The 14,534-nt window shown below is 40.0% G+C and overlaps 1 protein-coding gene across 5 annotated transcripts in view; it reads left to right on the top strand.

Annotated features, from left to right (window-relative positions):
- The first annotated feature begins 730 nt into the window (after nt 1-730).
- LOC122001456 (cytochrome c-type biogenesis ccda-like chloroplastic protein 1) overlaps nt 731-14,534 on the top strand; it is a 37,780-nt gene continuing 23,976 nt past the window's right edge. The window contains exons 1-9 of one of the 5 annotated variants that reach the window (XM_042556204.1): nt 731-898; nt 1,011-1,109; nt 1,201-1,250; nt 3,856-3,983; nt 4,068-4,153; nt 4,694-4,725; nt 5,078-5,155; nt 6,385-6,457; nt 6,553-6,653. In XM_042556204.1, coding sequence (XP_042412138.1) covers nt 772-898; nt 1,011-1,109; nt 1,201-1,250; nt 3,856-3,983; nt 4,068-4,153; nt 4,694-4,725; nt 5,078-5,155; nt 6,385-6,457; nt 6,553-6,653 — 774 coding nt within the window. In that variant the 5' untranslated portion in view covers nt 731-771. Of the gene's footprint in view, nt 899-1,010; nt 1,110-1,197; nt 1,251-3,855; nt 3,984-4,067; nt 4,154-4,693; nt 4,726-4,993; nt 5,156-6,384; nt 6,458-6,552; nt 6,654-14,534 lie in introns of all 5 variants that reach the window. The other 4 variants (XR_006117375.1, XM_042556201.1, XM_042556202.1 and 1 more) reach the window with 4 other exon arrangements.

Below are 14,534 nucleotides of genomic sequence, written 5' to 3' on the forward strand. Positions count from 1 at the left end.
AGAGATTTTTAATTTTTAAAATTATTTTAGCGAGAGAGAAATAATGCTTTTAAAATTTAATATAATTTTCTTTTAAAGATTTTAAATGTGTTTTAATGGCTTAGATGTGTCAAATAAATACATATATAAAACAGAGATATTTTAGAAAAAAAATATATATGTAATTTGTTAAATATAAAAGTATGGTATGCTTTAGATATTAATAAATAAAAAAAGGAAAAAAAGTCGAGTTTAGCCGTATAAGTATCTATTATTATCTTTAAAATTTAAAATAAATTATTCATTTTATTAAATTTAAATAATTTTTTTTTACTATATACCATATCTTAGCTTAAAATTTTTATTATCTTTATTTTTTTATTTTTCTTCTCTTCCATGTTTTTATTATTTCTTTTACTATTTACTTTGCATTATCCAATTTATTCCTTTTATTTTTTCTCTCTTCTAAATTGAATACTATTTTAATATTTAAAAATAGATTTTATTCCCTAAATTAAGAAAAATACTATTTATAAAATTAAAATTTAAGAAATAAGTAGAATAGTCATTAAAAAAACCTTTCATAAATCAAATAAAATTAAATCAGGTCTAAGGTCAAGTGTGCTCAGGCCACCAGATTTTACGGTGGTAGATAACGGAACGCCAGATAACGATCGATATATTAATGTCAAATATAGCGGCTGTTATATTATTTATATCGTTTTTTATATGTCAGTTATGGTGCGGGCAGGGGAGATACTTCTTCCCCTCTGAAAGAACGAGTGGAACCAGATGGCTCTCACTAGTAGCTGCTGCCTCCCCTCCGCTCCAAGCAAAATCTCCACCTTCACCAGTAGCCCCAGAAAGCATGGCAAGCCCCTCCTTCCCTGTGTTTCTATGTGTGCGCGCGGCGGTCTAGGTGTTCTTTTCTACTAACCTCTCAACTTTCACGTTTTTTCTCACTGTAAAAGACACTTACTATTCGATTTCGTTTTCACTTCAGTTCTAATTGGTTTCCCCCTTCGTACCAGGAAAGCAAACGAACGAATTGACAGTCGAGTTGCCCAGAGTGTCACATTCCTTTTTGGCGGCAGTTGTGGCATGTAATTTGTTCGTTCTTGCGCTTTTTAGTTATGCCTCATTGAACATGGAACCTATTTGAGATTGTTCATCTGCTATCTTTCTGTAATTCCTTCTTATCGATGTGGTTTTCTGCAGTAGGGAGCTTGGTTGTTGCAAATACTGCTGGTGCCTTGCCTGAAAAATTCTTGGTAAAAGAACTTGTTTATCTTTACTGTCATTCGTGAGATACCTCTCCTTCCATTTAACTATGCGTTTAACGATGGTGTTTTCAGTTTCATCATAACGTAGCTTCATTGGTTTCATTGTTGTGGTTGATTATATAATCTTGATGCTTGTAAAAATTATTTGCTTTCAGCCATAAAATTATATGTGGTATTTGATTCTGTTGAAAAAATTGGTTATCGGTGGTTTGGAGATGGGCATCTCAATTGACACTCCCAAAGTGTGCAACCACTTAAAGCTTAATTCGCATCTACCAGTAGTGTAAAATATAACAATGAGGCAAGGTAATAACTTAATAAATAAGCAATGAACAATTGATATGCCACCACGCTCTCATAGGAACCTTCTTAAGAAATATATAATGAAAGGAAATACTACACGTGTTATGTATAAAGAGTATATGCCCCAATTCTTATCTTCCTTGAAATCCTACACCTCATGATTTCATCAGGTAAGTGTTAGATCTTGCATGTCACGCTCCCAACACTCATCTACATAAGATATCCTTCACATCATGGTGGCAACCATGATGTGAAGGATATCCATGCCCTTATTGCAAGTTGACATAAGAAATCTTGCACATCGGTCTCTCGATGCCATTCTAAGCGTGAGATCCAAATAGTGCTTTCAACAATAACCACTATATTAGACTTGTGGATCGTTTCACTCAAGCTAAGACAAAGTCGCCTCTTTGGGCCCCACAATTTAGAAGTTATTCTTCCTGTAGTAACCCTTCTCTCCCCATTGAGAACTCAGAATTTGTCAAAAATACCATTTGGGACAGCCTCACTTCCCAAAAGAACCTTAGCACAATGGGATTTTTCACATCCCTACATATTTCTTTAAAATATAATCAGTTAGCCTACTTTAAAACAAGACATTGTTGCGACGAGGATGCTTCAAAATTAGTCTAGAGTTCAACTTTAGCAACTCTATACAAAAGAGTCCAAATTAAGCTTCTACATCTCCAATCACTCAAAGGGGACTCTACTCCGAAGGGATACTTACGACAAATTGTAAACCCATTCCTTGACATTGTAAATTCTAAAATTATTCTTCAAGTTGATTCCATAAAACATTCGACATTAAATCTTAGCCTCAAAGGTTAATGATCAAGCTTAATTCTCTAAAGTATCACTTAGGGAACCTCCATAAAAATACACTTCTAGCTAGAAGGAGTAGATGAAGATTCACCAAATTAAAGAGGGACAACACTCTAATCATTTCCCTTTCTTGGTCCAACACCCAATGGAGATTCTCCTAACCCTGGAGATGGGAGGAGAAGGATGCCATCTTAGTTCAGGGATTAGAGAAAGGAAAACCTAGAGGTTCTTTAGGCATTAAGAGGTTGGGAGGAAGAAGAAGGGTAACACAATCATGGAGGACCTTATGCATGCAAGGGAGATGATGGCACTCCTTAAAAATACCTCATATCTAAATTTAACCTTGTCTCATTTTACCCAAACCAAAATCCTACCATGTAAACATTTTATGTTTAAAACAACCTTAAAAATTCCTTACTAAATCAAATAAATATCAATTATTAAATTTATAAAAATTGAAAAATATTACACAATGCCTCCCAAATCTCAAGCCTAAATAAATAATTTATAACATAACTTTGGAGGACGTGACTTTCTTAATTTATATAATGATATGACCAAGAGTTATGCCATCCAACAAAGTGTTTAGCTAACGTAATCGTCTTTCTCAATTAAGTGTAGATTCTAGAAATCCAATGTCTTAGACAACAATAACGACAACCAAGCCTTTATCTTACTAAGTGAAGTTGTCTAATATATGTTTTTAGACTTTAGTCAGAAGAGTAGAAAATTGCTAGTAATATTTAAATGTAGATTGAGATGATATAGAGATGTTCAAGGTGACTGATTCATTGTATAGATAAAGACTATTGAATCAATTAAAATGGAAGATGTAAATGTACAAGGATCCTAAAGAAATTGTTTATGTAATTGAAAATAATTTACATAGACTTGAATATTGCTAATGATATATTTTTGCATAGAGATCAATGAAGGATAAAATACTTGTAGTCAACCCCAAACAGTTGGGACAAACATGTCTAATAATGATTGGATGTGTGCCTTTGAAACCTTGTTCTATAAATGGATTAAACCATATCTTGTGTATGGCAAGGTGATGTGATCTATGTCTTCGAAGTAATATCTCTAAGTACGGGCATGATGTAGGCCATCTTATCAGACCACATAAACTCTTTGCTTCTCTTGTAAATCTTTGTTTTCTTTCATTTTTGTGCTTTCTCTTCTTCACATCTTTGTACTTCTTGCTTGTCTCAGCATCCACATTTGTGTTTGATTCTTAACATGATGGAGTTTCTTGTGTTTTGTCATCTTTGAAATTTTTCTGAAAAGTCTAACACTTCTATAGAGCTTGGGAGTCATGTTCTAGATTCAGGAGTTATGTCGATGACTCCTTAGCTTTAAACATACCGCTTTATCAACTTTAAAAAAATCTACATCTCAGCATACTTGATTAAATTAGTTATTATGTGTCATTACCTTTTGAACTGAGCTTTCTTCTCTGTTTCAGGATTTAACATCTCCAACCTTTCTTGCTGATATGAACCTGGGAGACTGGCTCGGAGGTCTACTTTATTCAGCTGGACAGCAGGCTAATGAAGCTGTGCAGAGTCAATTGTCAGCTGTCAGTTTTACAAGGTTTCTGTTATTTACTAAAGACTGCAAATCTACATATTGATCGCCATCTAAATCTTTTTTGTTTTTCAATTTCTTTCATGGCAGCCTGGCAGTAATTTTTGGTGCAGGTCTTGTCACCAGTCTTTCACCTTGCACGCTTAGTGTTTTGCCATTAACTCTAGGATACATTGGTAAGGTTTTGGTCATTAGTCTCTCATGTACATTGTTAGTATCGTGGGGGAAAGAGGATTTAGCAACTTCATATTTATTTCTGTTATCATTTTGTCTAGGAAACTAGAGATAAAGTTCTTTTCATCCTATATGTACATCTTGATCACATTAAAAGAGGTTGACAAACAATGAAGATTTAAGTTGAGGAACATTTTAACATACTCATCAAGCCTGCCTTTGTCTGTTTGAAATTATGTGTTCATGTAGATGATTAACAACTTCCCTTTCACCTTGGCTTCTATCATAACTTAATTGCCTCATGACCTATTTCTAGCAGTTAGAGAACTGAAATTATTATTTACAAGCTGCATTTAAGCCTTCTCTTTCCTTCTTCTTATACAAAATCGTCCTGAAAATTATTATTATTCTTCCCACTCAAGCAGTGTTTTAATGTTTCCTCTTCGTTCTTTTTCTCTAGTATGTATTGAATATTGTCATTGAAGAAACGGAAGTTACAAATCATTTTATCGCTCATATTTGCATTCTATGTTGCTGTTCAGGGGCTTTTGGCTCTGGAAAAAGTCAAGCTGAGGTGATGCTTTGTCTTGAATATCATTAAAAGAGTTTTATTCTTCAAATTGATAGAATGCACTCATTGAAAAGATAGAATGCTGACAGAAAATTGATGACAGTATATATGTCTAAAGTCTTGTTAATTAGGAATACTTACCTAAAATTTCAAACTACTCATCCATATTAAAAGTAGATGATTCACCATAAATTTTGGCACAAATAGGTATTGTATTGGTGGCACAAATAGGTATTGTATGCTGCTTAAGATAGTTGCCATTTTTTCTTAGATTATCTGGAATTCAGTTTCTTTTTCATTGGGTCTGGCAACAACATTATCCATTCTTGGTATTGGTGCTTCTTTTGCTGGAAAGGCATATGGGCAGATAGGTCAAGGTCTTCCACTGGCTGCTTCAAGCTTGGCTATCTTAATGGGTCTAAATCTTTTGGAGGTACTCCATTTATTTATTTGCTTTCTCTATAAAAGAGTTGTTTTTGTGTACACTTGCATCAGAGTAGGATTATGAAAGCATTTTGTTTGCTTGATGCTGGGATTTGGATGATTGGAAAGGCATATGATCTCAAGAAATAATTCTTTATTTTTTCATAACACTATCTATGTTTTGATAGTGAATGTATAGATTTTTGATGTAAAAGAATCAGTAGATACAAATGTTCTTCAAGAGGATCTCCGAAAAGAAGCCTTTTTATTACCATAATTCATGAATTCATTATACTAGCCAAAGTACAATGGGCAGCATACGTAATTGACTGATGCTACATCTTTAAATGAAAATAATTAGTCACATGGATTTTAGTTAATGGTTAATATACGACTATTCAAAAGTATAACTTGACAAACCAATTGTATTATCATCCATATGGTAATGTTTTAGAGTGCTTATTTAAGACTATTTGTTTGTATGATTATGTAAAAGTGTTCTATATCGTTTCAATTTTCTTGTCAATAGTAAATGATGTAAAATGATATAAAATCAGTTAATATTTCCTAAAATGTAAGTCTAGATGTTTCATCATCAGTTAAGGCCAAGGTATAAAAATTTATCATTCTATCCATCGACTCATAGGACATTGATCCCAGAACCGTGAGGTTGCAGGGGCTTCGCGGTGGGTCGCGGAGGCCCCGTAACTATCTTTTTTAAAAAAATTTTCCCTTTCTTCTTTTTTCAGCCCTAAATCTAATTTAAACCTACTTTTAGTCATACCATATTTACTTGGTGAACTACAATTAATCCCAAATCGACTTTTACTCAATAGATATCAAATATTTTACAAGATAATATAAAATCTAGCTCAGTAAACATCTAGACCAATCAAATATTAATAAAAATATTTTTAATATTATTTATTAAAGTACAGATACTGTATCGGCACGCTACGATATGGTATCGAAACCTTATTGTTCCGATTATAAACTCAAACTCGGGCATGGCCTGAAATTTTAAACCTTGGCTAAGGCTTCCTAAAAGGTCAATTCCTAATATATAAATTATAAAATGTGAGTTTACTCAAAATTCTTAAAATATCAAAACTATTTTGATTAAAATACTATTCATATCAATTTTATAATCATCATATTCATGTCAATCTCATGATATGCTGTTTTCTACTTATGCTTAGGGTTCCAATTGCCCGCTTACACCATTATCTTTTCTTGTAGATTGTTGAATTGCAGCTCCCCTCATTCTTTAGTGATTTTGACCCTCGTTCTATCGCTGCTAATTTCCCTGTTGGTAAATAGTATCATCCAAGCATTCAGATTCGATTTTTAATTGAAATAAGATCTCTTTAAGTATTATCGGTACTTTTGCAATTGTTTCAATCTTAGGTGTTCAAGCATACCTAGCTGGTCTTACATTTGCCTTAGCTGCATCACCATGCAGTACTCCAGTTCTTGCCACTCTTCTAGGCTATGTGGCGACATCCAAGGTATGAGAATTTGAAACAAATTATTTCACGATTCCATAGCTTCAAATTCTAGATTCCATAGAACTTTCTAGTTTGAACATAGTTGGTGACTGAGGAATCCTCTTAATAACTTGCTATATTATCACCCATGGCCGTAAATTACTATCGTCACATTTGTAAAAAATTCTTCAAACCTTTATATTGGATTGTTCAATTTATCATTATAAGGTTGCTGCTGGTTGTTTTTTCCTATCCTACTGTTGTTTTATTGCAGTTCAAATATTCAATTTGGGTTGAATAACTTGATCTTTGAAGCATGGGATACTGGCTGACTTAGTTGCAGTAAGATTTTTGACAATAAAAATCTTAGAGAAATAGATTTGCAGCAAATTTTGAACATTCTTTATTCATTGTGGTCTTTAGAGGGCATAATTCCTAGGAATTCTTGGATCTCACAATATGGCTGTCAAGTTTAATCAATGAAGACTATCTACTTGCTATTAGTTTAGTAAAGGTCAAGTGTTAGAAGTTATAATTTTCATAAACTATGTAGTTACCACTTTCAAGCCTTGGTGCAATATAGTTATTCTATGGACCTGGGTGACCAGGGTAGGCATTACAGAATAATCTTATTTGCAACTCAATGACCCTCCCGAGACCCTGCATTGGCAAGAGCCTTGTTCAGGGAGGAAGTACACTTTTTGTGAACTTATCATTATCATGTCGACATCTGGAGAAACTTTATTGGCATGACATAAGCTTGGTGCAATATAGTTATTCTATGGACCTGGGTGACCACGGTAGGCATTACAGAATAATCTTATTTGCAACTCAATGACCCTCCCGAGACCCTGCATTGGCAAGAGCCTTGTTCTGGGAGGAAGTACACTTTTTGTGAACTTATCATTATTATGTCGACATCTGGAGAAGCTTGATTGGCATGACATAAGTAGGTCAAAGGTGTTTTTCTTCATATTGGTTCGTATTTTTTATTCATCTCAGTGTTTTTTCCTCATTCTGTCCAAAATACAAGGATTGTATCTATTTGTTAAAAGAGTCGTTCCTTTGTTTAAAAACATATTCCCCTTGAAGTACCCAGAATCCTATTAATGTACTTGTTCTATCTGTTTGATTTGATGTATTTGCATTATTTTATAAAGTGGGACACAATTATTCCCTCACTCAAGGAATCTTCCAGGAATTTTCCCTTCCATTGATTCAAAGGTGTGAAAATAGTGGATGCAATTGTAAAAGCATATTCGTTGAATTGCAAGATAACAACAATGATTTCTCTTCGTTCTATCATTATATCTGCATCATTGCTACATAAAGATATACATTCATTTCCTACAGCATACAAGATTCTATTAGGGCTCTATCTCTAGGATTAATCTGCTACCAATTGTACTAATCTGCTATAAGACTGACCTATTAAATTTGCTATTCCTAATCATCAGATCTCAATACTTGATACTAGTTCATTCATAAGGTAATAATTACCCAATTCGTTAGTCCACAACTCTCCACGTGGGATAAAAATTAATGTGACATTCCATAGACTTTACATGACCAGGGAGAACCTCTTCAAACTTCCACATTTATATAGATAATATATTGGGTATATAAAATGAAGGCATGATATGAAGAATATGTTTGTTGAAAACTAGGATGGCCAGATCTTGCTATTGTCTTACAGGCTTGTGTTTTTAGATAATATATTGGGTATATAAAATGAAGGCACATGCAAATTTTATCTGGATAGGCTTTCTTCCCCTTGTTCCAATTCAAAAACAATTAAAATATTATTTGTACACTATCAATTTTTCTAATTAATTTTCCCATTTCAACTACTAGAATTAGACTTTCTGTTACTGCATATTATTGTGTAGGGCATATGTAAGAAACATGCCAACTTTATTCAGCTAATGCATAGACATGAAAAGAATGGCACTATATTTGAGGTTATATTGCATTCATTATGTGGTGCAATTGGATCAAGTTTATTTATTCCAATACCAATTAAGAATCACTAAGTCAAACCATACATATTCCACTACTTAGTCATTGCAAATTCCAAGCATCATTGTTCCTTCTTTTTCTTTAATGAAACTTTTGTTGTTAAAGGAAAGTAATTATTTAATAAACATCTAATGTTTTGCATGGATTTTACTCCAATTGATATATAATCATTTTACAATCCATCTTCAATCTTTTCGATTTACAATGATATATTTCCATTTAGCATGTTATCACAAACATATCTATTTTTATGTTATGTCACAATCTCTATAAAATATAGTGGATCATGTATATGTATTAAAACATATTGAATGAAAAATAATTCCTCAATCATCTTATTTTACATGATATCAAAGGTATCATTGATGCTTGTTGAATCCTCTCAAAAGCCGACATCACTTTTTCTTATTGTCCATACTTACTCTTCGATTTCCATTGTTTGTCAAGTTATCCTTGCCTTCCTTGACATCCTGTTTATTGTCATTCTTCATGAATGGGAAACTTTGTGCTTGCTTCTCTCTTTGATTTGACCAAATTCTTTTTGTATTTGTTTCCTTTGGTTTGTTCCTGTTTAAAATTAGAAATTGTATCAATTGAAAATTTATCTAATACATGATAACATGACTTATTCTTCATAAAATGACATACTTTTATAATAAAACCTGATGCGGGGATAAGAAGGGTCCTACCCTGTGGAGGGTTAGTGCCACGGTAGAGGTCAAAGTCAAGGTGATCAACCCCCTTGTATCATCGGCCGATCGGGCAACCCGCTCGCCCGACCGAGATAATGAAGACCTGATCCGACATCATCATAGCTCGGCAAGGTTCCGAGCTTCCGACGCTCATAAAGACAAGTGCCAAGTATTTCAAGTGCACGCCGAGCAGCTACCCTGCTCGGCCTTATATCGATTTACAAGAACAGCGGGGCGGATTGACGACCGAGCTGCACATAAATAGAAGGGCGGCCGAGCGGTTTTCCCGCTCGGCCAGACAGGGACTCATGGGCCAGGATAGTGGGAGCGTTGGCAGAAAGTGAGAATCCGAGCTGAGCGGCTATCCCGCTCGGTCCAGTAAAAGACAATGCTATCCGGAGATTATCTTTTTGGGAGCAAGCGCCGCTGACAAGCGGCATGGTCGGCGGCTAGTTCAGACAGAAGATCGTACGACGGAAGCTTTCACTGTTACGTCAGAGATATGCTCGGGTTGTTAAGGTATAGTGTCAGAGACACTGTCTTGAAATGTCTTTTCAGGGGAAGCTTTGAGAAGCGTGCACGCCTCGAGTAGCATGCACGTGCACCCCCGGAGCCCTATATAAAGGGCCCCAAGCTTCAACGGAGGCATGCTAATTTTTACTGTAGTCACACTGTTACTCTGTTTTTGTTACTTCGCTTCCTTGCTTTCACATCGCCGGTGACTGACTTGAGTGTCGGAGGGCCATCGCTGGGGAACCCCTCCCTGGCTCGACACTGACGCTGCTGTGGTTGCAGGTCCCTTTAGCTCGGAGTCCACGCACGGTCAACAGGAGCGCCACGTCCCCTAGCATCCATCGCCTCGACTCTCGGACATGATCAAATTTGGCGCCATCTGTGGGAATACAACCTGCATCCGAGCCAAGAAAATGGAAGACGCTGGACGACATCACACTGTGACGCTCACCCAAGAGGAGCTCGACATGCTCGTACAAGCTCGAGCATAGAAGATAGTCGAGCAGCAACAGCAAAAGGCGCTAGCCGATCGACTGGCGCAGCAGGCAACATTGGCATCAGGAGGCCGAGCAGTGCACGAGGACCGGTCGGAACAACTCTCCATCTGGGGACAAAACAGAGGGTCGACCGACACCTATGGAGAGGCACCGTCCGCCCCGATACCATTCCATCGGGCTCTGTTCCAAATACCCTCGGAGATCGCACAGGCGAATCAAGAGCGGGGGTCCTCTTCAGATGAAGCGCCCGTTCGAGATGCACGGAAAGGCAAGGCGCCTCGAGGTGACGCGTCTCTTGAACAGATCAACCACTAGTTCTCCGAAGCAATATTGCACGACCCATCGCTAAGGCACTACGCTCCACTGACGATCGGAGAATACAACGGATCGACAGACCGAGATGATCATTTGGGTAAGTTTGACAACATGGTTACACTTCACCAATACACGGATGGGGTGAAGTGCCAGGTCTTCCTCACCACACTCTCCGGATCGGCACAACGCTAGTTTAGTAGACTGCTGGACGGATCAATATGAAGCTTCAAGGATTTTTGAACGACCTTCCTATACCATTTCGCGAGCAGCAGGCGCTACTAAAAGACGAGCGTCAGTTTGTTTTCCTTGAAGCAAGGGCTGAGAGAAACTCTCCGAGCGTACATTCAACGCTTCAACATGTAGCTATGGATATCCCCTCGGTCTCATCCGAGATCATGATGAATGCCTTTACCACAGGGGCTCTCGAGGGGGATTTCTTTTAGTCGCTTATTAGAAAGCTGTCCCGCGACTATGACCACATGCTCAAGAAGGCTAATGAGTACATAAATGTGGAGGAGCCCAAGCAGCAAGAAGGAAGGAGACACCAGTCGAACCCTTGGCGTCGACCAAACGCCGATCGCCAAGCAGCCGTCAACCGCCGAGGGGGCCAAGAGCTGAAGGCCGGCCACATCAGGAGACAAGGGCGCATGCCGTGCAGCATGTGGCTTCCGACCGGCCAAAGACATTGAAAGACAAGGTATGAACGCCCATGTTTTGCTCCTTCCACCAGTCGGCGTCACACAACACACGTGACTATCGCGGTTTGACGCCGATCGCCAGGCCAACCCTGAGGGGCTATCGTCGTCGATCTCCCTCTCTTGACCGGCGACATGGGCATCACTTCGTCGGGCGGCTGGAAGATGCAAGAAGATCACCCGAGCGACAATGCCATCATTAGCAGAGGGAAAGTGTCGATCATCCCCTAGCCTCTCGCGAGCAAAACAGGCTATCCGCTCGGGAGGAGGAAAACAGGAGCAATACCGCTCGGGGAGAAATAAACATCATCGCCGGCGTACCAACTAGCGACAACTCTAATCAAGCCAGGAAGTCATACGCTAGTCTGCTGGAGATTCACGCCGTAGGCTGTAGCTAAGAGAAGGCTAACGGGCCCGAAATTAGCTTCAGGCCCCGGGACCTCGAAGGCTTTCGATCAGTTCCAGATCATATCGCTCGGAGAGGAGCCGCTCAGGAGGACCAGGACCATAAACTTTATTGTGGTAGACGGCCCCTCAGCTTACAACGTCATCCGTCGACTGACCCTCAATGAATTCCGGGCAATAGTTTTAACTTACTGCCAAAAGATCAAATTCCCGATAGACGACCGGGTTGGGGAAGTCAAAGGTGACCAGTTGGCCGCCCGGCGCTGCTATGTCGAGATGGTCAAGACCGAGGCCAAGTCCGCTTGGAAAACTCCCCGGCTAGAGATAAGCGCCATCATCGAAAAACCACCTACCCTAGTCTGCTAAGAAAAAGAGGAAGTCCAAATCCATCCCGACCGAGCGGAGATAACTTTCATAGCGTCCGATCTGGACAGAAGGCGGAGCTGATCGTCTGTCTCCAGCAAAACCATAATGTGTTCGCGTGGTCGACGCACGAGCTCCCCGGGATTTCCCCAAGCGTCACGCAACACGAACTTCACGTCCGACCGGATGCTCGGTCGGTAAAGCAAAGAAAGAGAGACTTCAGCGCCGAACAAAATCTGATCATCCGGGTAGAAATAGAGAAGTTGCTGGAGGTCGGCCACATACGGAAAGTTCAATTCCCGAGCTGGCTCGCAAATGTCGTGTTGGTCTTGAAGTTAGGCAACAAAGGACGAGTCTGCATCGACTTCCAGGACCTCAACAAAGCATGCCCAAAGGACTTCTACCCGCTGCCTCAGATTGATCAGATGGTAAACTCCACTACTGGGTGCGAGTTGATATGCATGTTGGACGCATATCAAGGGTATCACTAACTGCCGCTCGTCTGGGAAGATCAAAAGAAGGTCAGCTTCATTACGACCGACGGGACGTACTGTTACAATGTCATGCCGTTCGAATTGAAGAACGTCAGAGCTACTTATCAGAGGCTTATGAATAAAATATTCCGATGGCAGATTGGCTGTAACATGGAGGTATATGTCGATGACATACTAATCAAATTCCTCCGATCAGCTGACCTATGTACAGATATCAAGGACACTTGCCAGACACTTAGGACATATGGAATCAAGCTGAATCCAAACAAGTGTCTGTTCGGCGTAAAAAGCGGGCGATTTCTGGGCTACATCGTCACCAAGCGGGGCATCGAGGTAAACCCGAGCAAAGTAAAAGCACTACAAGATATGCCACCGCCAAGAAATTTGAAGGAAGCCCAACGTCTCACCGGTCGGATAACAACATTATCTCGATTCATCTCCAAATCATCCGACCGGAGCTTGCCATTCTTCAAGATACTCGTCGAGCCACCAAATTCCAGTGGGACGAGGAGTGCGACCAGGCGTTCGAAGAACTTAAGGAGTACCTCAACTCATTACCTGTACTAGCTAAGCCAGTTGTCAGCGAGCCCCTCCGAATTTACCTGTCTTCGACCGAAATGCAGTCCGCTCGACTCTAGTTAGGCAGAACGGCGAGGCACAGCCGATGTATTTCCTAAGTCACATATTGAAAGACGCTGAATCCTGCTACACAGGTCTCGAAAAGTTGGCTTGCGCATTGGTACTCGCTGCTCGAAGGCTTCGCCCGTACTTCCTCGCTCACTCCATCATCGTAATGACCAATAGTCCCTTGGGTCGAGTCTTCCTCAATCCAGAAGCGTCCGGGCGGCTGATCAAATGGACGATGGAGTTCAGCAGTTCGACATCCAGTATCCGCCCTGAACGACCATCAAGGCGTAGTCCTTGTCAGATTTCGTTACTGAAGTACAAAATCCCGAGCCAGAAGCCGTTGGAGGATATATGTGGATGGTTGGTCCACTCGTCAGAGGAGCGGGGTCGGCATATTGCTCATCTCTCCCAAGAGGAGCGGATGCAGTTGGCCGTTCAACTCGGCTACAGGGCAACAAATAATGAAACTGAATACGAGGCGCTCATAGCCAACCTACAAGCCGCCCGACACGTCGAAGCCATCAAGGTCCTCATCCACTCGAACTCTCAATTGGTCGCTCAGCAGTTGACCGGGACATTCGAGATAAGTAACGCGCGACTCAAGCTCTACGCCGAAGTCTTCGAAAAACTAAAGGCCAACTTTCGGGAGGTCGTCATATAGAAGATCCCCCGGTCGGAGAACCAGACTGTAGACGAGCTGGCTAAATTAGCTAGCTCGTTATCGTCGATCGTCATAGCACAGTCGATCGAGCAGGTATCCCTAGTGGCTCATATTGACCAGATGGATGGGCTTACGTTCCCAAATGATTGGAGGTCGACATTGACGGAATTTTTGCGGTTGGAGCTACACCATCCAATCAGGAGGAGGCTCGCTTATTGAGGAGAAGGACTAGTCGGTTCATCCTGATCGGGGATCAACTCTACAAGAAGGCCTTCTCTAGGCCTCTACTTAAATGCATCGGATCGAAGGACGCCGACTACATACTATGGGAGGTACATCAAGGATCCTGCGGAGGACACCGGGCGGCCGCTCATTGGCAAGAAAGATTCTACTGGCTGGATACTTCTGGCCGACCCTCCAGGAGGATGTCGCCCGGACGGTGGCTATCTGTCTGTCTTGCTAGAAATATCAGATGGAAGATTGTACGGCGGAAGCTTCCACTGTCACGTCAGAGATATGCTCGGGTTGTTAAGGTATGGTGTCAGGATACTTTCATGACATGCCTTTTCAGGGGAAGCTTTGAGAAGCGTGCACGCCTGGAGTAGCATGCACGCGCGCCCC

This window comes from Zingiber officinale, chromosome 7A (genome assembly GCF_018446385.1).
Source record: "Zingiber officinale cultivar Zhangliang chromosome 7A, Zo_v1.1, whole genome shotgun sequence".
Classification (NCBI taxonomy): Eukaryota; Viridiplantae; Streptophyta; class Magnoliopsida; order Zingiberales; family Zingiberaceae; genus Zingiber; species Zingiber officinale.